The sequence below is a fragment of the Mesocricetus auratus genome, unplaced genomic scaffold (genome assembly GCF_017639785.1).
Source record: "Mesocricetus auratus isolate SY011 unplaced genomic scaffold, BCM_Maur_2.0 Super-Scaffold_100026, whole genome shotgun sequence".
Taxonomy (NCBI): domain Eukaryota; kingdom Metazoa; phylum Chordata; class Mammalia; order Rodentia; family Cricetidae; genus Mesocricetus; species Mesocricetus auratus.
The window spans coordinates 12,170,336-12,195,311 of record NW_024429207.1 but is presented as its reverse complement, the minus strand read 5'-3'; the positions used below and the strand labels follow the sequence as shown (position 1 = coordinate 12,195,311).

Below are 24,976 nucleotides of genomic sequence, written 5' to 3'. Positions count from 1 at the left end.
AATATTTCATGTATAATTTACTGTTGGCAAAACTGTTTTGTTAACACAAAACCTAGCCAACACATCTATAAAAGTAATAGAAACTTTTTGTGATAGTATTTGAAAGTTACTTGTTTCGTATACATGAAATTTGAAAAGCATTAATTTTTTAAGTAATATGGTGTTTTATATCATAGCTATTTTTTTGCTGTCAATATCTGAAAAAAAAAACCAAAACCAACTGCGATGTGCATAGACTATAATAAGTAAAGATGATAGAAATTTAGAAATGTTCCAAAATGCTGTTTTGGTTCCAAAATGCATGTTTGTGTTAGACATGGTTTTATATGAGTTAGAATTACAAAAGTATTTTACCTCCTACTGCAGCAGTAATAAGGGATTTTTTTTTATTTAGTACAATTCATGAATTACAGTTATAAAAACATTTTAGCTCCTTCTGTAGCAATATATGAATGGAAAGTAAAGTCCTATTTGAATCCTTAGGGAGTCTCTAGGGAAAGTTAAACAAATGGGAGAGAGTTGGCTGAGCTGTTAAAAGGCTCAGTTCATAACCAAAATGTCAAGCAAAACAAGGACTGGATCTGACAAAACTGGATTTACAGTAGAATCAGGATTAGGTTGACAAAGATTAGGGAGTTTTCCTGCATTCATTTTAGTTTAGAAGGGAAGACTGACATGAAATTTAAACTTCTAACCGCATAAAAGAAATAAAGGTTGTAATTAATTCAGAATAATAATTTTGTTATATTAAGTGATTAAGCCATTAATACACTACCTTCTTAGAACCACGACAGAACGATTTTAAAAATTAAGTTAGCTGAGTGGTGGTGGCGCACACCTTTAATCCCATCACTCAGGAGGCAGAGGCAGGCAGACCTCTGTGTGTTCGAGGCCAGCCTGGTCTACAAAGCTACAGAGAGAAATCCTGCCTTGGAAAAAAAAATTAAACTATGATTAAGTTGCAGTATGTAGATTGAAAGTTTACATAGCAAATAGTACCTCCTGGTCTGGATTTTTTTTCTTTTAGTTGAGATTTCTTGATTTTTTTTCCTACTTTAATTAATGTTACTTTTATTTTAATATATTGCATATGGGCATTTTAAAACTATTAAGAGAACTTTAATATATCACCTTTTAAAATGTATAACTATCTTGATGAAAGATAGGATACACTGCTTGCCTTTTACTCATTTTATATTTGTTGAAATTAAGACCTGGTCATGTAACTTAGCTAATTAGTGCAAAGCTTATTTTTTGTTTTTACTGGAGTATATTACTTCTGCATTATCTTATCCCTAATTCTACAAAAATGATTACATCTTCATGTTCTTTGCATGCTTTTTAAGAAATGACATATTGAAACACTCAATATTTTTTTCATAGAATCATTATTAAAGAAAAAAGTACTTAACTAAATACTTGAAGGTCTATTATTGTTGTAAAAGCTTACAGAATTTGGCAGCTAGAAGAATCACTTGGGTATGAGCTGCTTTTGTTTTTGTTTTTGTTTTTGTTTCTGTTTCTAGAGAGAACCTAAAATTTCCTATTTGTACTCTGAGAAAAATTTAGGGCTAAGTATATGGTTCAAAGCTAATATGTCAAGAGGCCCTGGGACTGGTTTCCATTTCTGTACACCCCCACAAAAAGAGCATGACTTTAAAAGTGGGGGCAGTATTATGGGGTAGTATTTTAGCTAAGTAATACAATGATGTCTGTAAAACTGGCAACTATGGTTTGGGCACCTTTCGTTCTGATTTGAACCAGTTATGAAAATATGACATTGTAGTGAAATTGACCAGTTATGTGTATTGTTAAGACACAGAATTGGTTTTTTCTCAGCATTAGTAAAGGTATTTCCTTTTTTGTTATGAAGTTCATATTACCAAAATTATTTTAATTTAGCTTATTGCATTCAAGTGCTTATAGATTTCAGTGGTTACTCCCATGAAGTACATAAAAATTTCCAGGTTTTGTTTTTAATTTGGCTTTGGCTTAGTTTTCAGACCATTTTTTAGCTACATAGACCAAGCTGCTAGCTTTAACTTGTATCCCTTTCTTATATTCCACACTGCTGGGATTATACGTTGGCTCTACAACACCTGGCAGTTTTTAAAATTGAGATTAATATAATATTAATTTTTAATTAATGTGATTCTATGTGACATCAGATATAGCTATTCTTGAATTTAAATATTTTAGTACTTACTATTTACCTTGATATTTTAAGATTAGTTTTTTAAAAGCCCTGTTATAGAATTGTGTTCAGTTAAAGCTTAGAAAGTGGTACAGATTAGTATGCATTATTATGAAGATATTATGTTGTTACTTTCTTGATCTTTTTTATCTTCCAGAAACTGGAAGTGATTTTTCCATGTTTGAAGCTTTACGGGATACTATTTATTCTGAAGTAGCTACATTAATTTCTCAAAATGAGTCTCGTCCACATTTTCTTATTGAACTTTTCCATGAGCTGCAGCTACTTAATACAGACTACTTGAGACAGAGGGCTTTATATGCATTGCAGGTATCTGGTACTTTATATGCTTCTAGCTGTTTACTCCATGCTTATATATGGTTACTTTCTTAAGTGAAGCATATCCTTGCTCGCTATGTATTTAAATTTGTTTTCTGCTTTTTTTTAGCATTTTATTTTAAATTTCTTATGTTTTAGGTTAGCTTTACATGCATTTTTCTTGTTCTTTATATATATGTATATATATGTTATAAATGTATAAATACAAAATAATATACAGCATTTACCTCATTTAATATATGAAAAGTACTTAATTTTTCTTCTGTTTGCCTCTCCTTCTAAGTATGTAACATAAATATGAAGTGAATCATGTGTGTATGTATTTATATATGTGTGTGTGTTACATATAAATGTCTTTATTTCCATATTTAGGATATTGTATCCAGACATATTTCTGAAAGTGATGAAAAAGAAGGAGAAAATATAAAGTCTGTGAATTCTGGCACTTGGGTAGCATCAAACTCAGAACTTACTCCAAGTGAAAGCCTTGCTACTACAGATGATGTAAGCTAATATGATATGTTAAATATGGACATACTTTCAATGTATAATAAAAGTTGAAGTTATTGTCAGATTGTGGCTATAGCTAATATATTGATGTTGAGCTTTTGAAAAATGATAGAGAACTCTAGCTGTAATGGTGCACACCTTCAATCCCAGCACTTGGGAGGCAGAGGCAGGCAGATCTTTGTGAGTTCAAGGCCAGCTTGGTTTACAGAGCTAGTTCCAGGACAGCCAGGACTGTTACACAGTTACCCTGTCTAGGAAAACAAAAACAAAAACCCTGTAATAGCCACACATATTTTTAATAGGTATTAATAAGTCTTTGTCATGTTCAGAACATAGAGCAAATAGCAGTCAGATCACAGAAAAAGCTGAACAAAAGAAAACCATCCAGAAAAAAAAGTGTAATGTAATGTGTTCTACTTAGACAAATGTTTGAATAAAGTATAAAGAACATGAAAAATGATATTTTTATATGCTAGATACTTAGGAATGGCCTATTTACAGGTTCAGATGTTGGTTATGTTTCTTGTATAGCAAATACTATTTTTAAATACTTAAGCACCTAGGGATCTCTTGTATAGCAAATACTATTTTTAAATATCTTAAGCACCTAGGGATCTCTGAGTAAGAGTAGAATAATTGATTAGTAGATATCTGCTTATAGGTAAAGGGTTAGAATAACATTGTTGTGATTTTTCTCACTATTTAATGTTAACACAATGTTTTCTGAAGATGGTATTTCTCCAAAAGGATATTTTCACTCTTTTTAGATAATAATTTACTTAGAAACAATTGAGAATTTTCTCTTATTTTTTACTCTTAAACTCATGTTGAAGACAATGCTTCCTTAACTCATCTTTCCTACTTTTCTTTACTATGCTCTAGATCTTATGCTACTGTAAAACAAACTGTCTAAAAATTATATAGTTTATATTTTATTGTGCTTGTGCACATGTAGTACATGTATATGTGTATGTGTTGTAATGTGTATATTAATGTATGTGTGTAATGTATGTGTTTGTGCACCTATGTATGGAGGCAAGAAGTTGACATGGAGTGTCTTCCTTGATTGCTCTCTGTATTATCTTTTGAGACAGCATGTGTCATTGAACCTGGTGCTTGCTGATTACTAGACATTGTGATAACTTGGGAAAGACTCGGTTCCATAGTTTTTAGTTTTACAATGTTAAATATAAGTTAGGAAGTGAGTACTTGGTACTTTGATAAATTATTACAATTATCTGAAAAATATATGTTCCTTTTTGCAGGAAATAAAAATGGCACAACTGTCTATATATTTATTTATTCAATCATCTGGGAAAGGAGAAAAATTACTAGATTATAGTAAGGATTATTGGATATTGAGATAACTTGGGAAAGACTGATGTCAAGCGATAGAAATTGTATGGCTGACAGATGATGGAGACTAATAGGATGCAAAAGGACCTTGGCTGATGGAAATTGTCTTTATATATGTGTCATTCATATATATGATATGTAAATGTATGTATGTGTACACTATATACATATATATGATATGTAAATGTATATATGTGTACACTATATACATACATATATTATACTTAACTTTTTGGAGAGAAAGTTCTCATTGTATAGAGACTGACCTAGAACTCCCTCTTTAGACCTGGCTGGTGAACTCACAGATATCCTAAGTGCTGTGACTAAAACCACCATGTCAAGCTCTAATGGTCTTTATCTTTAGAGAAGCTGATGATGTAAGTGTATTAATTTGTCCAAACTCATCAACCTATACACTTAAAATGGGTACATTTTTGTATGTTAATTATGCCAAATAAAATCATTTTATAAAATTATGAATGTCATGTTCCCAGATATAAGACAGGAGATAAATATAGTAAGGATCTAGAGATAAAGTGTTCATGAGAATGTAAAGATAATTTAAAATGCTATCAAGTTATAATTTTTAATGAGAGTTGGCTTATTTTTATTTAGCAAGGAAGTTTTCCAAAATTTCTTAATATTTTAAAGTCTTTATGGCTCTTTAATAACTTGTGGTCTTGTCTGGTTAGAATACTCATGCAACTTCTTAGTATCCTTTTAGATGTATGGTTTTATGGAAACAACAGCTTCTGTGTTAGGTCTTTAATATTTATGAAATGATGTGTGGTTTTATGAAAGTAACAGTTTCTGTGTTTGGTCTTTAATATTTATGAAATGCTTTAGATGAAATATGTAGTGTTTTTGTTTATTTAACTTAGGAAACTTTTGAGAAGAACTTTGAAAGAGAAACACACAAAATAAGTGAACAAAATGATGCTGATAATGTGAGTGTCGTGTCTGTATCTTCCAACTTTGAGCCTTTTGCAACAGATGATCTAGGTAAGCAGAGCTTTCTTAATAATATTGCATATGACTTTGAGGTGATCTCTTGGCAGTCATTGAGTTGTTGAATAAGTAACTAACTAGGATGAACACAAAAATAATTCATCAGTCTAAATCCACAACTCTTGTTTATTCCTTGACCTGGAACAAATCATCCGCTCCATAGCTATGCAAATGCTGATGAAGTAGGACCTGTGTCTAATTTGCTATGTTCTTGGGGAAAAATGTAGAACCTTTAAATATGAATAATAGAAGTTTTTGTTTGTTTGTTTTTTTAGTGGAACTTTTGTTATCCTTAAGGAGAAAGATCATCTACCTAGTTATTGGGGATAATCCATGGTTTCTTCAAACATATTTTCAATCCCTTAACTGGTTTTGCAATCTGAGGCAAGCTACTTAAGTGCTGACATTTATAGGGTCATTTAAGGATTAAACAAATAACTGCTGATGATGTACATGAAGTGCTTCATTAATAAAGTAAATGGAAATTCTTTCAAAGCTAATTCTGGGCTGGAGAGATGGCTCAGCACTTAAGAGCATCAGGTGGCTCACTAACTGCCTGTAACTCCAGCTCCAAAGGGACCAACACCTTTTCCTGACCTCATTGGGCTACCCACACACTTGCCTATCCCTTACACACACACAGACACACACACACGCACACACGCACACACACACACACACGCACATTTAAAAAAGCTAATTTTCCTTCCTTGTGTTCAGATTTTTATAGTTTTGAGACTATGGGAAAAGATTTGCTTTTACATATTCTAGGAATATTTCTGTTCCAAATTCAGGTAACACTGTGATTCACTTGGATCAAGCATTAGCCAGAATGAGAGAATATGAACGCATGAAGACTGAGACTGAAAGTAACTCAAATATGAGATGTACTTGCAGGGTTATTGAGGATGAAGATGGTGCTGCTGCCACTACCACAGTCAGTAATTTAGAAGGTGTGTTTTTAGAGTGATCAGAAGTAATAATCAGAGTTGCATATAAAAACTCTAAAGCTAGCTGGGCATAGCTATTATCCCAGAACTCAAAAGACTGTATCAGGAGGATTATAGTTTAAGTCCAGTTTTGGCTATATTGCAAACTCAGGACCAATCTGAACTATATACTTGTCTCTTTATGTTTAAAAAAAAAAGTTAAAGGCCTTTTTAATATTAGTGGTTTCATTACTGCTTTCTTTTAATTATAAGGACTGCTTGGTTTTCCCTTTGTATTATTTTAACATAAAATTATTATAACATTCTATAAAATGTTATATAAATGTGTATATATATATATAATGTCATTGGTTTTGGCTGATATATCATTTTTCTTAAAAAGTAGAAACTCCCATTATTGAGAATCACATTTCGCCACAACCTATAAGTGATGTTTCTGCTGTCCCGTGTCCTAGAATTGATACTCAACAACTGGACCGCCAAATTAAAGCAATTATGAAAGAAGTCATTCCCTTTTTGAAGGTAAACAGCCCATATAATTACTAATGGTAATCATATGATACTTACTTGTAAATAGTGCTGTTAATATTAACAGGGCAAAGAAAAATTGTGCAAGTGGAATATGGCTGGGTGTAGTGTTTGCTGCACACTATTCTAACACTCAGGAGGCATAGCCAGCAGGTTTCTGAGTTTGAGGTATACATAGTGAGTTCTAGGCCAGTTGAAGAAATGAATTGCTTTCTGAAATTGCACCTTATGTTTTCATTTCTAAAATAAGAATTTTAAAATAGTACTCTGTTTTCATCTAAAGTAAAAATTTCAGAAATTGGAAATTTTAAAAAAATTGGAAATGAAAACATAGTTTACATTTCATCCAGACATGAAAAACTGCAAAATGTGTTGTCATTGGGTTTATTTTAAAGTTTTCTTCCTGTTAGGTTTCTTTTAATAGATTTTTTCCATACAGTATTCTGATCATTGTTTACCCTTCTCATCTCCTACCAGATCCTTCCCACCCATTCAACTCCATGCCTTCTTTTTTTTTCTCTCTGTAGAAAATAAACCAGAACAGAACAAAACAAACAAGACAATGAAAAAGTTCTCCATAAAAATGGGAAAACAGAGTATCTAAGCCAAAAAAACAATAAAGTTAAAAAAATGCCTGAAGTGTTGTGTTTGTTAGATATACTTGGTCTATAATGTCATTTAGCTCAGATGTGTCTAGTTTTTGTGAAAATGATGTGTCTTTGGTAAGAGTAGGATATTGAAGTCGCTCGCTGTAGTTTTGGATTTAATCAGCATCTGTACATCTAGTGGTAGTGTGTTATTAGTAGGGTTCACCTGTGTTTGAAGAGCTGACTCAGTGGTTAAGAGAATTTGCTGCACTTACTGAGGACCCAAGTTGGGTTCCCAGCACTCATATGTCTCCTGGCCTCAGACACTGGGAACAAGTGTGGTACACATACATATACTCAGGCCCCCACACATACAAGTGTGGTACACATACATACACTCGGGCCTCCACACATACATATACAATTTTAAAGAAGGAAAGTCAGAGAGGGGAAAGCATGAGGAGTCCTTGTCCTTCCAGAAGTTAGAATAATGTTTTAAGTGGGTTTTTTTCCTAAATGATTGCAATGTGGGGAAAGTGGTACTTTAGTTGATGATATTTATTTTGTTGATGATATTTTAATGTTAGGTAACTTCTTAACATGTTGACTTGTCAGAAAGTAAGCATGGTGGTCTGCACCTGTAATTGCAGTAGTCAGGAGGCTGAAGCAAGAGTGAAAGGTCAGCTTGAGCTACGTAGCGAGACACTATCTTAAGAAATACAAATAACACCACAGTCACATACTAGTCTTTGGCCCGTTGCAGGAAGAAACTGCCTTGGCATGTGAACTAATTTATATTTTATGGACTTACGTCAACCTACCTGGTATCATGTAGTTTGGCCACTTCGTGGTTAGTGGGAGAGTGGAATTTGACCTGGAGAAAGGGTGACAGGACCTGCTTAAGTGGATTAATAGCAGAAAAGGAATGAGAAACTTGAGATTACTTGTTGCAGGTCTACTCTAGACAGACCTTGAGAAGCTAACCAGACTTAGGTTTATTTCATAATTGACATACAGTTTTGGTTGTATGCTAGAACGACATTTGGTTGCCTCTCATGAAGTTTTAAGGTACAGTTAAGAGACTTGCCCTAAGTGGCATTTAAAACAAGTTAGGGAGAAATCTATACTTAGAACCATTTTCAGTTATTGGTAAATTACACGTGTTGCTGGTGGAGTTACAGCTGGTAGGAAGACACCATGACCACGGCAGCTCTTACAAGAAAAAGCATCTAATTGAGGGATGTCTTACAGTTTCAGAGGGATATTATAGTAGTATGATTGTAGGGAGCTTGATGGCAGGCATGGCAAGTGTGGTGCTGGAGTTTGTGAGAGCTCTGATCCACAAGCAGAGAGAGATTGGGCTTGGCATGGACTTTTGAAACCTGAAAGCCAGTAATGCTCTCCTCCAACAAGGCTTAAACTTTCCAATCCTGTCAAAGGGGCCTACTCCCTCATGACTAAGATTCAGTTAATGAGTCTCTGGAAGCTATTCTTATTTAAACCACCATATATATATTAGAGAGGAAATTAGGTAGAAGGTGGATGAGATTGTAAACATAGTTGAAATTATGAACTATATAAATAAGAAGATAGGCAAATTGAAGGCAAATAATTCTTCTCAGTACAGAAGGGAAGTGATGGAAAGTATTGGAACAGGAAATTTCTTTTATTGGTCATTTTCTGGTGTGTGGGTTAAAATCACCAAATCTTTCACCATGTATACTGTAGAGACTGACCACTTCTAGGGATCTTTCAAATGTCACTCTGGAAAATGAGAAACTATGCAAGAGAAACAAATTTTAAATTGTGTTTTTATTTTAAATACTTTTTAGATAATAGATGAGTATTTCTATCCTAACCTAGTAGAATTTTCCTTAGGAGCATATGGATGAAGTGTGTTCTTCTCAACTTCTCACTTCAGTAAGACGCATGGTTTTGACCCTTACCCAACAAAATGATGAGAGCAAAGAGTTTGTCAAGTTCTTTCATAAACAACTAGGAAGTATATTACAGGTAAGAGTTTATGTATGTTCCCTCTGTACCATTTGGTTAGGTTTCTGTTGTCATTTTCTGATATTATACAACTTATTCAAGAATCCATTCTGATACTCATTTTAGATGGCATTTTAATGTTATCTCTACTTTTATTTAGCATGGCCATCTCTGAGGTCTGTCCTAACTCCAGTAATATTTTATTGGTTTGAAGGAACTGCAGAGATGGCTCAGCTGTTAAGAGCACTTGCTGCTGTTCCAGAAGATCAGGGTTTGGCTCTCAGCACCCATGTCAGGTGGCTCACAACTGCCTGTGACTCCAGCTCCAGGGACATAAGAATTAGTTACTCATTTCTGGTTTTATTTTGTTGTTGTTGTTTTTAGGCATATGCACATACTTGGCATACCCACTTAGATACATACACATGAATAAAAAAATTTAAAAGTGGTTTGATACTCTACCAATAAGGAAGTTCAAGACTGACTTGCTTAGAAAGCATGCTCTAATTTAATTTTAAATAACCTGGGAAATTTTAGAAGTTAGAAACCAGCCTCTAAACTTCTTAAAGCATAACTAACTTTTCTTTTTAACCATTAGTATATGTTCAATAACTGGCATTTCACTGTGTATCAGTTCTATTTGGAGCCTTTAAGCACCTCTTTTTTAGATATTCATAAAATAGATGAAGGTTATAGGTTTCAGTGAGCTATGGTCATGCCACTATGACAAAACAGAACTTAACAATGAACCTTCTATTTGTTTTATAACTATTATCTGACTTCCTTTATTTCCTTCCCTCCCACACTGCCTAGCCTCTAGTAATCACTTTCTAATGCTCAGATAAACTGCAACTTTATATTATATTGAGGCCATGGTTCTTAGCTAGAGTAGATTTTTGTTTTCCAGGATACATTTGACAGTATCTGTAGATGTTTTGTTTCATATAACAGATAAGGTGGGAGAGAGATAAGAAGGAAAAGAAGAAAGATATACTAGATAGAGGTGAGGCATGCTGCTAATCCTATATGGTGTTTATGGAAACAATTTTTCCATTCTAAATATCAGTAATGCCCAGGTTGAGATACTCTTTGGTAAGTAAAGACTCTTTAATTACTCTATAAGACAAAATTGTTTCCATTATGATCACCTGAATATTATCACTTGATAGTTCAATGATGGGTATTGTTACTCTAGATTAGCTAGTACATTTTTCTTTCATCTTAATGTGAAGTTTTTTTATGCAATTTTGTCTTGCTTTCTGTTGCAGAGATTAAACTAATTTTTAGGAGTAGTACTATCATTTTGAGCCCCGTTAGCTAATTTAAAATCTTGGTTAGATACTAATTTCCTTCACTATAACTTTCCATTTTTTTAGTAATAAGACTAAAGCACAAATTCAGTAATAATCTCAAAATTGTTCTGACTCTAGTTTAATACATAATTTATCAGGTATTTAATTCATCAGTGATCTTGTTTTGTAGAAATAGGGTTTATTAGCATAAAATAGACTATGAATAAGGTATTCTTATGGAAATACCTGAAGTTTTAAAAATATTTAAGATTACTTACAATGAATTTTTGTAAATGTAACCAGCTAGCTTATTCCTAGAAAAAGAAATAGCTATTTTAGAGTATGGTTAAAAGAGAAATTATTTAAAAATCATGTTTTTAAATCAATGTCTATGCAGCATTTCTAAGAAAATTGACTACTTTTCTTTCATTTCCTTTCTGATTTTTTTCACAGGGTCATGTCTATTAAGAGCACAAGCTAAATTAAATTAAATTACCCAGACTCTTTCTCTCTCCTCTTTCTTCCCTCCCTCCATCTCCACTTTCTTTCGTGACATAGACCTTAAAGTATTGACTTCTGCTTTTCTCTTCTGAAATCTGTTCAGAAGATTTGTTAGGAATCTCTTAGCACACATGCTATTTCTGTGAGTGTATAGACAGTGTTTCTGTGTTGCGTGATTTGGGGCAGTAGGGAATGTGACACAACATTGTAGTTTACCTTTTATTTAAATAGCATAGCCCATATTTTTGCAAGAAAGAAAGGGGGAAGTCCTTTCTGTGAAATAGCACTGTTACTTATTTGATGATGCTGTATTTCAATTTGAGTAGAGCTAATGCTTACTTATACTTATGCTGAAGAAAATTTAAATGTTTGGCACCATGTAGAGGAGGAAGACAGTTTATCCTCACATAGTATTTAATCATTTGTTACTGTAGTGGATATATAGTCCCTACATGTACTCTCTGGGAACTTTTGGGAGATTTAACAGTCTATTTTACTTGTTTGTGCCCAAGAATTATATTAAGAAAGTACTGTATTTATATATTCTTTTCCTCCCCTTGTGTATACTTTTAAGTGGGGCTAGCAAGATGCCTGCTTTGTAATAGAATACTTCGTAGTAATTCTATTCTGTCTTTGCATAGCCATGGCTTATGTTTCAAGTTTCCCAATCCTTTGAAAATATTTAGGAACAAGGACAACAACAGTACACATGTTAATGTGGATATGGGAGCCCCCGGAGCTCTCACCATACACAAAGAGCTAACACTAACCAGGTAGCTGAGAACATAAAAACAAGTAATGCTATACAGCCTGAGTAGGTTCTGTATGTATGTATGTATGTATGTATGTATGTATGTATGTATGTATATATGTATATATGTATATATGTATATATGTATATATGTATATACATACATATATGTATGTAACAATACATAAATACATATATGTAACAATATAATGAAGTAAGAGTGAAAGAGCAAGGAGACATGTGGGAGGGTTTGGAGGAAGGAAAAGGAAAGGAGAAATATATTAAAATCTCAAAAAAACAAAAATCTACAGGCATATATGTATACATATAAAATATTAGGAATACTGGTTTTCTCTAGGCAAATACTGTAGTTTAATCTTTTAAACACCTATATTGTTTTTTGTGTTTTTTTCCCTTTTTTAAAAAGTTGAATTAGAAACAAGCTTGTTTTACATGTCAATCCCAGTTCCTTCTCCTTCCCCTCCTCCCCTGCGTCCCACTAACCTCCTATCCCATCCCCTTTCTGCTCCCCAGGGAGGGTGAGACCTTCCATGGGGGAATCTTCAAAGTCTGTCATATCATTTGGAACAGGGCCTAGGCCTTCCCCCATGTGTCTAGGCTGGGTGAGTGTCCCTCTATGTGGAATGGGTTCCCAAAATCCATTCCTACACTAGGGATAAATACTCATCTACTACCAGAGGCCCCATAGATTGCCCAGACCTCCTAATTGACACCCACATTGAGGGGGTCTGGGTCAGTCTTATGCTGGTTTCCCAGCTGCCGGTCTAGGGTCCATGAGCTCCCCGCTGTTCAGGTCAACTGTTTCTGTGGGTTTCTCCAGCCTGGTCTTGACCCCTTTGCTCATCACTCCTCCTATTCTACAACTGGATTTCAGAGTTCAGCTCAGTGTTTAGATACTACCTATATTGTTTTATCCACAGTTGAAGTTTACTATGATCTTAAAATTATTTGTTTTATCTTTAACTAGGATTCACTGGCAAAATTTGCAGGCAGAAAACTGAAAGACTGTGGAGAAGACCTTCTTGTAGAGATATCTGAAGTGTTGTTTAATGAGTTGGCTTTCTTTAAGCTCATGCAAGACTTGGATAATAATAGTATAGCTGTTAAGCAGAGATGCAAAAGGAAAATTGAAGCAGCTGGAGTGATACAGTCTTATGCAAAAGAGGTAACTTTTACTGCTTTTAAGAATAGCTGTCATTAGCCTGTAAATGTAGTTCTTGATCATTATTAGTAAATAACCTCTCATTTGACCTCAACAAGACCAGTTATTTTTAGTAGAACCAGTTAGTCAAATTTGTAAATCAGTACATGGGCTACAGACTAAATTTAGGATTCCATCACAAAGACGAGATCAAAAGTGCAGACAGCAGTTGATGCTAACTGAATTGTGAGGGTGTCCAGTTCACTTTAGTATTGCTTACTAAGAACTCCAAAGAAGAGAGAACCCATATCTGGTTCCTGGCCAGCCTTCTTACGACAGATGTTTCCAAATGCCACAGAGTCTCCAAGAATATGTGTCACAAGGAAGTCACTTCCAGCCAACAAGCATTTGTCCATTTTCCAGGGCTTTAGTTTTTGTCTCTAGTTTTTCTGCCTTGTCAATTATTACTGCATGTGAGACTGGATCAGTTATTTCTCCTGTAATAAAAGACTTACTAGGTGACTTTCTTAGATGGGTACCCTTTCCTTTCCCTTTGACCACAAGAAGAGGAAGTGGGCTGAGACCCAGACAGAGAAACCCTTCTAACTTAAATCTAAAATAGAGTTAGGCCATCCTCTCCACAGTGCTCCTGTTTTTATTGTAGACAGAAATTCACTTTAACCACTCCTAAGTAGATAACCAGAATAAAGCAGCAGAATGCCGTAGTAAGTTACTGGAAAGAAGTCCAGTGACTGCTTTAGATAGGCAGTCTTATGAGGCTCTTCCCAGGGCTGAAATATGAGCTAGACCTGAAAGACAGGGGTTCATCATGATGAAGGTGGAAAGCTTTCTATAGAGAGAAAACTTAGTATAGTGATTTTAAGACAGTGTTGAGCAGTTGAACAAAATAGGGCCATAAAGGCAAAAGTATACTAAATAGGGTGGAAATGTAAGCTGGTGGTATAGGTTGGTGATAGGGTCCTTTTCTGGCATACGTGTAGGTCCTGGACCAAGCTAATACAAAGAGAGCCATGTGCTAAGAATGTAGGAAGTGAGGCCATAGGGATAGTAAAGAGCTCCAAAACCAACTTGCCTAGGTGTATAGCAGCAAACAAAAATTTGGATCATCTCCAGGAAGAAGACAAGGACCAATGCGTGAGGTTATCCTCTGATCTCCACAGGCGCATTCGTGTATACACACACACACACACACACACACACACACACACACACACTCAAATACACAAGAGTAATTTTGACAGTTAAGTAAGCTATTCCAGTGGTTTAGATGGGGATAATGACAGGCAAAAGCTGACTTGTTGGTTTATTTATTAAAATTAGAAATATTGTGATTACATGACTATTCTTGCTGAATTCTGCATAATTGATTTGCTATTAGGCCAAAAGGATTCTTGAAGGAGATCATGGCTCACCTGCTGGAGAGATTGATGATGAAGACAAAGTATGTGCTAATTTGTGTCTATAAATAACACTTTTAGAACAAGACAAAATTATAACAGCTTTCATTGTAACTTTTTTTTACAAGTATGTAGTTAAATGTCTTCTGACAAACTTGGTTTTCCTTTAAAACAGAACTAGAATGTCAGAAGCAATTCTTTATATTATTACACAGTGGCTGTTGTTACTATGAAAGCTCTACCATATAATCCTTTTTAAAGTACTCCAAGGAGTTAATGATTTATATTGCTTACAGGACAAGGATGAGACTGAAACTGTTAAGCAGACTCAGACTTCTGAGGTATATGATGACAAAGGTCCCAAAAATGTAAGATCTGATGTTTCTGATCAAGAGGAAGATGAAGAAAGTGAAAGGTGTCCAGTGTCTATTAGTAAGTTTAAAGGCTTCAAGACATATTTATACATCCATTTTCCATAGGTCACTTAATGTTTGTAGGGATGCAGTGAGAATTGTATTAAGTCTGGATTTGAACCCCAGTATCATTTTGCCTGAATCATCTGTGTGACCTGATTAAATTACCTTGCCATTAAGCACACACCTTCTAGTGTGCACTGATCTGAATACTTCAGATACAGTGTACAGTACCTGTGTCACTCAGTGATGCAGCGGACAGTAAGTAACCATTACTAAGATAAACGGGGAATGTGGTGATGCGCAACAGTATGAGACTGAGGTAGTGGGACCAGCAACACAGTGCATACCCACCTAATCCTGAAGATGAATTTATGAGCTGACTAAAACGTTGTATGCAATCAACTTAGATCTATCCAAAGCGGAAAGTCAAGCCTTGACTAATTATGGAAGTGGAGAAGATGAAAATGAGGATGAAGAAATGGAAGACTTTGAAGAGAGTCCTGTGGATGTTCAGACATCACTTCAGGCTAACATTGAAACTACAGAAGAAAATGAACACGACAGTCAGGTATTCTGTTACAGCCAGTCCTCTCCCAGCCTCTGAAAGCAAGAGCCTTCTGAAAGCCAATGAAGTGTGTGCCTTTTTCATTCTCATTTTCATGTTTAAAAAATATTAAGCCGTGTGGTGGTGGCGCACACCTTTAATCCCAGCACTCGGGAGGCAGAGGCAGGCGGATCTCTGTGAGTTCGAGGCCAGGCTGGACCGACAGCCTCCAAAACAATACAGAGAAACCCTGTCTCGTAAAACCAAAAAAAAAAATTATTAAAAATGTGTGTCTTTATTTAGATCTGAAACATGCCAGGTATATGGCATATGTGTATAATCCCAAGACTCTGGAAGCTAAGGTGGCCAAATCTCTCCGAGTTGTAGGACAGCCTGTCTCAAAAACAAAAAGACTCTCAAGTACTAGTTTTGTATTTAATAATTTTTAAAACACTTTAATCTTTTTTTATAACAAGTTAACAAAACTGTAAGATACCTTAGAAGATAAGAATCTTTAGTTTCCTATTTTTCTTAGTCACAAAATAATATATAACAAGCATAAAATCATTTATTTTCCTGTGAAAGCCAAATGCTATACCTGATAGTTTCTTCTGCTGTTTACTTCTGTTTTTTGAGTGAGTGAGTGAGTGAGAGAGAGTGTGTGTGTGTGTGTGTGTGTGTGTGTGTGTTGGTTAAATCTATGTTTAATATTTAGATTTAGTGAAACTATATAAATATTTACAGCTGCTGAACCAAGTAAATATTGTTACTGCTCCCTTGTGTATCTTCCACTGAATTTAGTAATTGTCTCTGTTTTTATTAGTATTCTTTGAACTTATACAGCCCAAGAATCCTGTCCTCTCCTGTAGCTGTCTATACAAGCCTCTCCACAGACTTTGGAGAGTTTTTTTCCTTTTGTTTCCCTTTGTCAAGAATTATCCCTTTCTGCTGCATCCTAGATTTGGCTCTTCTTTAGACCTGCTGAGTAGTTACCAATCTAAGAACCCATTTTCCACATTATCTTCATCAGGCCTCTGTTTATGGAATCTAGTCCTTTATCTTTCACATTTGTGCTTTGTGGACTTATTTCAGGGTTAATAAATATTCTAGTAACCTCCCGAGAAAGAATGCTCAAAGGTTAATATTTACACATAAGAAATTCTTGAGTGCTGAAAGTATTTTCCTTTACACACTGATCTTACTGCTTCACCTTCTTGCTTCCATAACTGCTTTGCTGATGTCCTGTGATTTCTTCATTCTAACCCTATGTGTATAGCTTTGTCCTGTTCCCTACACTAAGAGCTTTCCAAAACCCAACAAAATTTGGAGTTTTACAGCTTTGCTGTGATTTTTTTTCTGTTGTCTGAGTATTCGTTTAGTCTTTTCCTTTTATATTGTTTTCTTACATTTGTGAAATTTTCTTTATTTGCCACCATTTTCTGTTCTCTTTGGAAATTATATATTATAAAATAGTTAGCCCCTAGTTGATAATCTCATTTTTTTCCCTCTGTTCCTTTTGCTGTCCTATTGCTTTATCATTTCGCTTTGCTTTCTGGAATATATCCTGAGTCTTAATATTTGTGTTAATTAGTTTTATTTTATTTCAACTTTCCTACCCACTGTGTCTAAACACCTTGAATATTTTTCTGATTATTTTTTATATTGTCATATTTTCTTCTTTGGGTCTCTATATCTACTGAACCTTGGCTGCTTTAAAGATTTATATACACACACACATCCACATACATACATACCACAGTATTTTGAAAAAATGGCTTGGGTTTTTGGAGTTTCTCTGTAAGACATTTTTATAGGCAGCTCACTTTTTGATTAGAAAATTTCAGTTGTCCAGTTTAGTATGTTGGGATTTTCCTTAGAGTGGTTTCAGAAAAGTTTATCCATTCTCCACGCTGGGTCATAGAAGTTTCATTGCTGGTATTCTTGAGCTAAATGGGTAGTATAGGTATTCTATCATCATGTAGACTTAGCCCTTATTTTCAGTATTTTTTTTTTGCCATGTCCTCATTTACGCATTTTTATTCTACCTTTCTCTATTCCCACCCTTTGTGAAGCCAGTTCAATTCTCTAAAATGTAGTCTTTCATTTTGTGTGAGGTTGTACATGAAAAACTAGGAGTCACTATTGCTTAAAAGACTAAAACACCTCACCAGTGTACTCCTTGTGGTGATCGACCCCTGTGCTACCGTCATAGCCCTCCATAGCGTCGGTGCTTCGTTTGTGGATGGATTCAGATTGTTTCTTCCTTTGCCATAAGCACTTGAATTTGTTCTCTTCTGCTTCTTTCTCCCTTCTGCTTAAGGGTTTCAGTTCATTTAAGGGTTACAATTATGGATAGCCTTTAATTGTGAGATAAGATCCTGGGAAAAAATAGTAAAAACTTGTGGCATTTGTTGTTTCTATTATTTGTTTGACACTAAGAAGGAAACCTTTTTAATTACATAACTTTTAATTGTTAACTAAACCCTATTTGAGACATTTTTAAAAGACACTGTTATATTTCCCTTTTTATAGCTCTGGGTTTGGTCAGTAACCACATAGTATTAATTAACTTTTCTAAAGGGACCATATAATTTTAAGTCTTGCTCTTAAAACATATTTTTCTTTTAGGTTCTGCAACATGATCTTGAAAAAACATCAGAAAGTACAAGTATACCACCAGACCAAGAACCAACTAGTAAGAGTAAGAACTCTAACCCTAATTTTTAGATTCTTTAAAGTATTTTCAGTGTTTTTTTTTAATTTAAATTTAAATTAGAAACACCGTTGCTTCACATGTCAATTCCAGGTCCCTCTCCATTTCCTCCCAAGCCCTCCCTCCAACCCCTCCAATATCCCTCATTTCCACAGGAAGGGTGAGGCCCTCAATGGGGGTGTCCATAGTCTGTGATTTCATCCAGGGCAGGGCTTAGACACTCCCCCAAGAGTTCAGGGTGAGAGTGCATCTCTCATTATTGGATGGGAGTCCAAAGTCCATTTGTATACCTGGGATAAATACTGATCTACTACCCAAGGCTCAATAGATTTTTTAAAACTAAAGAAAGTAGTTTTTAATTATTAACTAGTGTAAGTTTAAAGGCACTTTGGACTTAATACCTGTCTTTATTATCCTGGTAAATATTTTGTGTAAGAGAACAGTGGTTGATTGATTTGATTTTTGTTGTTGTTTAGTTAGGTTTTTAAGGACAGCCTCGTGTAGCCCAAGCTGGCTCTTTTATGTAGTTTGAGGATAACCTTCAACTTCAGGTCCTTCTGCTTCCATCTCTTGAGTCATTGAATTGCAGGTGCATGCACCCATATTTTGTCTCCAGCCAACAATTATTTTCCATTTGTTTGTTGGCTTATTTTGAGGTAGGCTCTCAGTATATAGCCCTGGATCTTCTGGAACCCCCTGTATATGTCAGGCTGACCTCCAACTTGAGAAATCTGCCTGCCTTTGCTTCCCCCATTCTAGGATTAAAGGCACAGGACCCTTGCCCAGTGCAAGAATTTTTATTTTTATTTATTTTTAAATGCATGTGTGCCTAGGTACATGCATGTGTATCGTTTGCATGTAGTGCCTATAGGGGCCAAAAGAGGGCACTAGATCTCCCAGAACTGCAGTTGCAGGTGATGGTGACCTACTTGATGTGGGTGCTGGAACCTAAACTCCAATCCTCTGTGAAAAGAGCAAGCACTTTTAATGGCTAAGCCATCTCTTCAACTCTCCGTCCACCTTTTTTTTTATTTATATTTGACAGATATTTACCTGTACAGAAAATTTACCCACAAAGCTTTTTTAGAGAAAAGTGAGAGAGATTTGTTTTGTTTTAGTTTGTTTTAAAATAACTAGCTCATTATTCATAGTTCATTGAAGTCATTTGGCCTTCAGGACCTTAAATTAAAATGTTCTTAGCTAAATCTGCTCAACTAAACTTGGGGCCCATGATAAGGCAAATCTGCATAGGGATCTTTTGGGTCTTTTATATCGTAATTATTTTCATTCATGCATACTGTCTTTTCTTAGCATTATGGAGTGAAGTTGAAAAGATACTTCATTTCTCTAATTCAGAGACTTTCTTTTGATGACAGATGACCAAGATAGCTCTCCTGTGAAGCCTTGTTATCTCAATATTGTGGAAAATGGACAACCTTTAAGTAGCGCTACCCAGAAGGACTCTCTTACTACTGCTGATTCATCCAAGCAGTCTGACCCTATGCCGTTACCCTTAACTGCAAGTGAAACCGTAGTGCCTAGAGTCAAGGAAGTGAAATCTGCCCAGGAGACTCCTGAGAGCTCTCTGGCTGGAAGTCCTGATACTGAGTCTCCAGTGTTAGTGAATGACTATGTATGTACTGCTCATGTTTCCAAGTAGTTGTGCTTTTTCGTTTTGTGTATATTTCATCTTGAGCATATAAATCAAACCTCACTTTGTGGTTAGATTCAGAGCCCATCAGAACATATAGTCTTTTTACTGATGCTTAGTTTGGTAGGAAAGGGGTAGTAAATAAAGTGACCATCTCAAAACCTAAAGGTTTTATAGTTTTGAAAACCAAAATATTTAGTTATGGATGACGATGAGAATTCATGTTCAGATATGAAGTGCTAATGATACATGGTAACATCAATTAATCTCTTATACTTTCCATTTTTTTTTACTTCTTAGCTATTTGGGGCATTTTGAAACTATGATATACCTAAACATATAAATTTGGGATATGGCAAAAAACTGTTTGACAGAGTCAGGATTTGTATATAGCAAATTGCAGAACAGTATCCTAGGAAATTACACTTATAATACAAAGTATGTATGCTTAGTTTCACTCTGAACCTTGATTTCACTTAAAGTTAATAGCAAACAGGTGACTTTGGGGATGTTTTGGTTGTGTATTTTTAATGTAATTTTTCTTAGCAAAAATGAAGAGTCTTATAGCAGTAATATTTGAACCTCAATGGGTACAATGTATCCCTCTCCTCTTGCTGTTAGTTTTGTGAGTTTGTTGCTTTGATCTGGCCAGTTTGGAACTTGATAGGTAGATAGATGGGCCTGGAACTGTAGGGCTCCTCCTGCTTCTGCCTCTTGAGTTCTGGAATTACAGGTGACGGTCATCACTAGCCTTTGGTTCACTTTTTAAAAATTAAAACTGTTATTAAAGACAGTTTTATAGTTATGACTTATAGATTGGTCGGAAAGGAAATTGAGACTGCTTCAAAAACATCACTGGAAACCTCCTCTTGTAAGCTGCTTGGTTTTCTTGCTGTGTCTGCTTAAGCATTCAAGGCTCTGAAAATTACTTGATTTAATCTTTAAACATTTTTGTGCAATATTTATTTTATTTATGTATATGTGTCTGAGTGAATGTATAGGCACAATGTATGTTCAAGAGCCCATAAAAGTCAGAAGAAGGCATTGGATCCCCTGGAACTGGAGTTGCAGATAGCTGTGAGTCACCATATAGGTGTTGAGCATTGAACTTGGGTCCTCTAGAAGAACAACCAGTGCTCTTCTTAACCACTGAGCCATTTCTCCTTTTTATTAATGAGAGAGAGAGTGTGTGTGTGTTGAGAGAGCGTGCATGTGCATGTATGCACCACAGCACATCAGCATGTGTGTGGAAGTCAGAGGACAGCCTGCTGGAGTTGGTTCTCTCGTCCACATTGTGGGGTCAAGGGAATTGAACTTAGGCTTAGTAGCAAGTGTCTTAACCAGATGAGCCCCCCTACCCAGTTTATTCTTGTTTGTTTATTTGTTTCTCCAGCAAGCCTGGAGCTTGCTATATAGAACAAACTGGCCTCAAACCCACTGAACTCTGCTTGCCTTTATTTGCCTGCTGAGTGCTGGAATTATAGGCATGCTCTACCACACCCAGCTTGATTCATTATTATTATCTATCATTTGATAAGTACACAATAGAAGGTTTCCTATTGATAATACCTCATAATTAGATTATAGAGTCTTTTGATTTTCAATTTTTAGGCAGATATCCATGCTGATTTTTTTTTTTTCATAAAACAGTGAAGTGGTCAGTGTTGTGTTCTCTGAAGAGTAACCTAATGTTGTCTGGGAGCTGGGTAGATGGTTCAGCGGTTAAGAATGCTGGCTGCTCTTCCAAACAATCAATTTTCATCTCCTACATGGCAGCTCACAACTGTCTGTAACTGCAGTGATGGTGGAAGTTTCTGTCCTGCCTGCCTGATCCCACAGCCGCTTTGTCCCAAATAAACATATGAATGCTATATTGATTATAAATCTGTTGACCAATGGTTAGGACTTCTTATTGGCTAGCTGTCTTAATTATTAACCTGTTTCTATTAATGTATGTATTGCCATGAGGATGTGGTTCACCCATAATCCAGCATGTTACTCCTTGGGCAGTGTGGCGTCTCTTAGCGGCCTCTCTGCCTTCTCTCCCTAGAATTCTCCTCATCTGGTAGCCCTGCCTATACTTCCTGCCTGGCTATTGGCCAATCAGTGTTTTATTTATCAACCAATAAGAGAAACATATATACAGAAGGACATCCCCCGTCACTCCAGTTCCAGAGAATCTGACATCCTCACCCAGACATTCATGTTTAAAAAAGATGTTGTCAGGAAAGGCGTACAACTGAAGAAGAATGTGGATGGTGATGATGATGCCAGAGAGAAAACAACCCCAGGTTTTTTACCTGGGTAGCTAATAGAAAAGTAATAGTTTTTAAAATAGCAAGGGATAAACAAGGAAAGAAAATTCAAGGTAAAGAAAGAATTTGAGATGGTCACAAAAGTAAATTGCTAAATTCACAAATTGTATTTCTATATGGGCCTTAACAAACATGGTAAGTTGAAAAGCTTATAAATATTATATTCTGAATATAATCCTAATGCATTGTATGAACATAAACAGTAAGGGTGAGGGATATACTTCAATGAAATAGCTCTTGTTTAGCATATGCAATACCTTGGGTACAATTCCTTGCACCACCAAAAAAAAAAAAAAAAAAGAAAATAATTGTTGGTTAGTTCCCTGGTGTAACTACTATTATTCATTCGACCTTTGTAAAGTGATTTTTCAATAGGGAGAAAACAGTGTGCTCACATTTTATATATTCATGTAAGTATGAATATATAGAAATCCACCTTATTTCTAGGCAGGAAGGATTTAGATTTTGATGCATAGGCAGAGGTGTTGTGCCTGTTGTTTTGTTCATTAACTATATCTTACCTTATAGGAGGCAGAATCTGGAAACATAAGTCAAAAGTCCGATGAAGAAGACTTTGTGAAAGTTGAGGATTTGCCACTCAAACTGACAGTCTATTCAGAGGTATTTGGCTCTCTTCAACTAAACTTGTCTTTATAACAAATATTAGATGAAAGATTATACTCTTAATTTTCATTCCAAAGGCAGAGCTAAGGAAGAAAATGGTAGAAGAAGAACAGAAAAACCACTTACCTGATGAAATATGTGAAATGCAGACTGAAGAATTAGCTGGAAATTCTCAGATACTGAAAGAACCTGGTAAAAGTTACCAATTTTAATTTTGCATTGAAAAATCATGATCATACCAGTAGAGTTTGTTTTTGAAATATACTATTACGCCCTAGTATATTTCAGGCTACTATTGGAAAAGGGAACAATCTGTCAATTCTGCTGCTTAATTTTTTTCAAATTATATCAGATATTTTCTATTTTAAAAATTTTTTAGTTTTAATAAAGAACTAGATGCACCTCTAATGCTAATATTTTAGGATTTCTTAATGCTTGAAATACAATATCTTTCATCTCCTCTGTAAAATGTGTGTATTGAGATCCATTTCCCCTCGTGTTATTGTGTCCACATTATTTTTGGCTTTTTGCCTTTATTATTTTAAATGTCCCTTTACCTTCTTTGTTGTAGAAAGTAAAAAAAAAATCCTATTCTTTATGAATTTTATTCAAATAAACATAGTTTGTTTCTGCAGTTATAATAATTAAACCTTATACTTGTTTCATATATATTAACATATATGAAACACTGTGTGTGGGGGGGGGAAGACATTTAGTAGTCTCCAGTTCCTTCTCTATGATGTAATGGTACAACTTCTGAGCTACTCAAAGTATTTCTTGTATCAAAATCAAAGCATTTTCTTTTTATTATCCTCTATCAAGAGGTAAAATCATGTAAGCTTATTTTGCTTGTGTTTCTGGAAATGAGGTGTGAAACAGAACATTTAGATATTTCAGAACTTTACTTTTCAGCTCAGTTCTGCCCATCTGAATGCATGGTATCCGTATCAGCTGCAGCCTGTCCTCGTGGGCTAAGTAAGCCACAGCTTTCTTCATATAGCCTCATGTAGTCAGGGCATTCAAGGAAATGGTTGGGCTCTCATCTGTCTTCCAGCCACTCGTCTTTGGTCTACATATAATCATTTTTGTAGTTACTTTCTTCTAGTGGAAATTTTAGAGAGAATATTTGCACCGTCTCCAATCATGAAAAACTAATTCTCATTCTGTGTTTTGTCAGGGAATTTGAACGAAATTCACATTTGTGTGTGTGTATATGTGTGCGATCTTATACATTAAAGTAAAAGCTTTTATGGAAGAGACTTAAAAGTAAAATTTAGTAATATTTTAATTCAATAATTTATAAATCATTAACCATTATTCTTCTTTTCAGAAACAGTGGGAGCCCAGAGTATATGAAATGTCTTCAGAGACTCACCTAACTCTCTTCCATAGTCAGTGCATATAAAGACACTAAATAAAGGTCTGTTTTGATCTGTATAAATGTAAATTAGTTTGACACTGCATTTTTGATGGGTGTGCTAATTTCTGCCCATGGCAGTTTAAAACATCAGAATATGAATCCTGGACAGATTCAAACCTTGACACACTGTGGGATTTTCTTTTTCTTTTCTTCTCTTTCTTTGTTATGGTCTTGACCCCCGCCCTTCATTGTGATGTTTGGTATGTTAACTTTAAAATGTAGTTTTAAATAAAGTTTGAACTTATCTGTAAAGTGCGCTTTTGGGAAATTTTGTTAAATTCTATGCAGGAAATTGCTGTTTTATGTAACTTAATACTCTTCAGAAACAGCAGTGGTCAAGAATTAGAGAAACACATTATTTATTCTAAAGCCCAGCCTTAGGCCAGTCTTCCAAATAATGCCGGTGTTTGTTGCTACTGTTGGGTCTGATGTTCTTGTAGTTACCTCCTGGTTCTGGGTAAGAACAAAGTAGATTTTATAAAGGTAATCAGGAATCTGTGGAGTGGTCATAGGACATGTTAATAACCCAGATTGTGTAAGAAGTTTGGATGATGTTACTACCTAGAATGTCACAGAGCTATCTATTAGATAACATTTTCCAGAGTTGCAAATCTTGTCCTATATTGCCTCATTCTAAAAATTAAAAAAAAAGCAGCTTCATATAAATTTAGGGAGTATTTCTGTACAGACAAGTAAGATTCTAAT

The 24,976-nt window shown here is 35.1% G+C and overlaps 1 protein-coding gene across 15 annotated transcripts in view; it reads left to right on the top strand.

The window, feature by feature from the left end:
• The window catches only part of Pcm1 (pericentriolar material 1), an 89,370-nt gene extending 64,847 nt beyond the window's left edge, over positions 1-24,523 (top strand). For 8 of the 15 annotated variants that reach the window (XM_040731804.1, XM_040731809.1, XM_013110787.3 and 5 more), the window contains 15 exons: positions 2,352-2,524; positions 2,906-3,037; positions 5,281-5,401; positions 6,202-6,360; positions 6,740-6,879; positions 9,351-9,485; positions 12,997-13,194; positions 14,570-14,632; positions 14,885-15,020; positions 15,412-15,572; positions 18,177-18,249; positions 19,638-19,894; positions 22,756-22,848; positions 22,929-23,043; positions 24,182-24,523. In XM_040731804.1, the coding sequence (XP_040587738.1) occupies positions 2,352-2,524; positions 2,906-3,037; positions 5,281-5,401; positions 6,202-6,360; positions 6,740-6,879; positions 9,351-9,485; positions 12,997-13,194; positions 14,570-14,632; positions 14,885-15,020; positions 15,412-15,572; positions 18,177-18,249; positions 19,638-19,894; positions 22,756-22,848; positions 22,929-23,043; positions 24,182-24,207 (1,982 nt within the window). In that variant the 3' untranslated portion in view covers positions 24,208-24,523. The remainder of the gene's footprint in view (positions 1-2,351; positions 2,525-2,905; positions 3,038-5,280; positions 5,402-6,201; positions 6,361-6,739; positions 6,880-9,350; positions 9,486-12,996; positions 13,195-14,569; positions 14,633-14,884; positions 15,021-15,411; positions 15,573-18,176; positions 18,250-19,637; positions 19,895-22,755; positions 22,849-22,928; positions 23,044-24,181) is intronic. The other 7 variants (XM_005066648.4, XM_021225186.2, XM_013110788.3 and 4 more) reach the window with 2 other exon arrangements.
• The last annotated feature ends 453 nt before the right edge of the window (positions 24,524-24,976 follow it).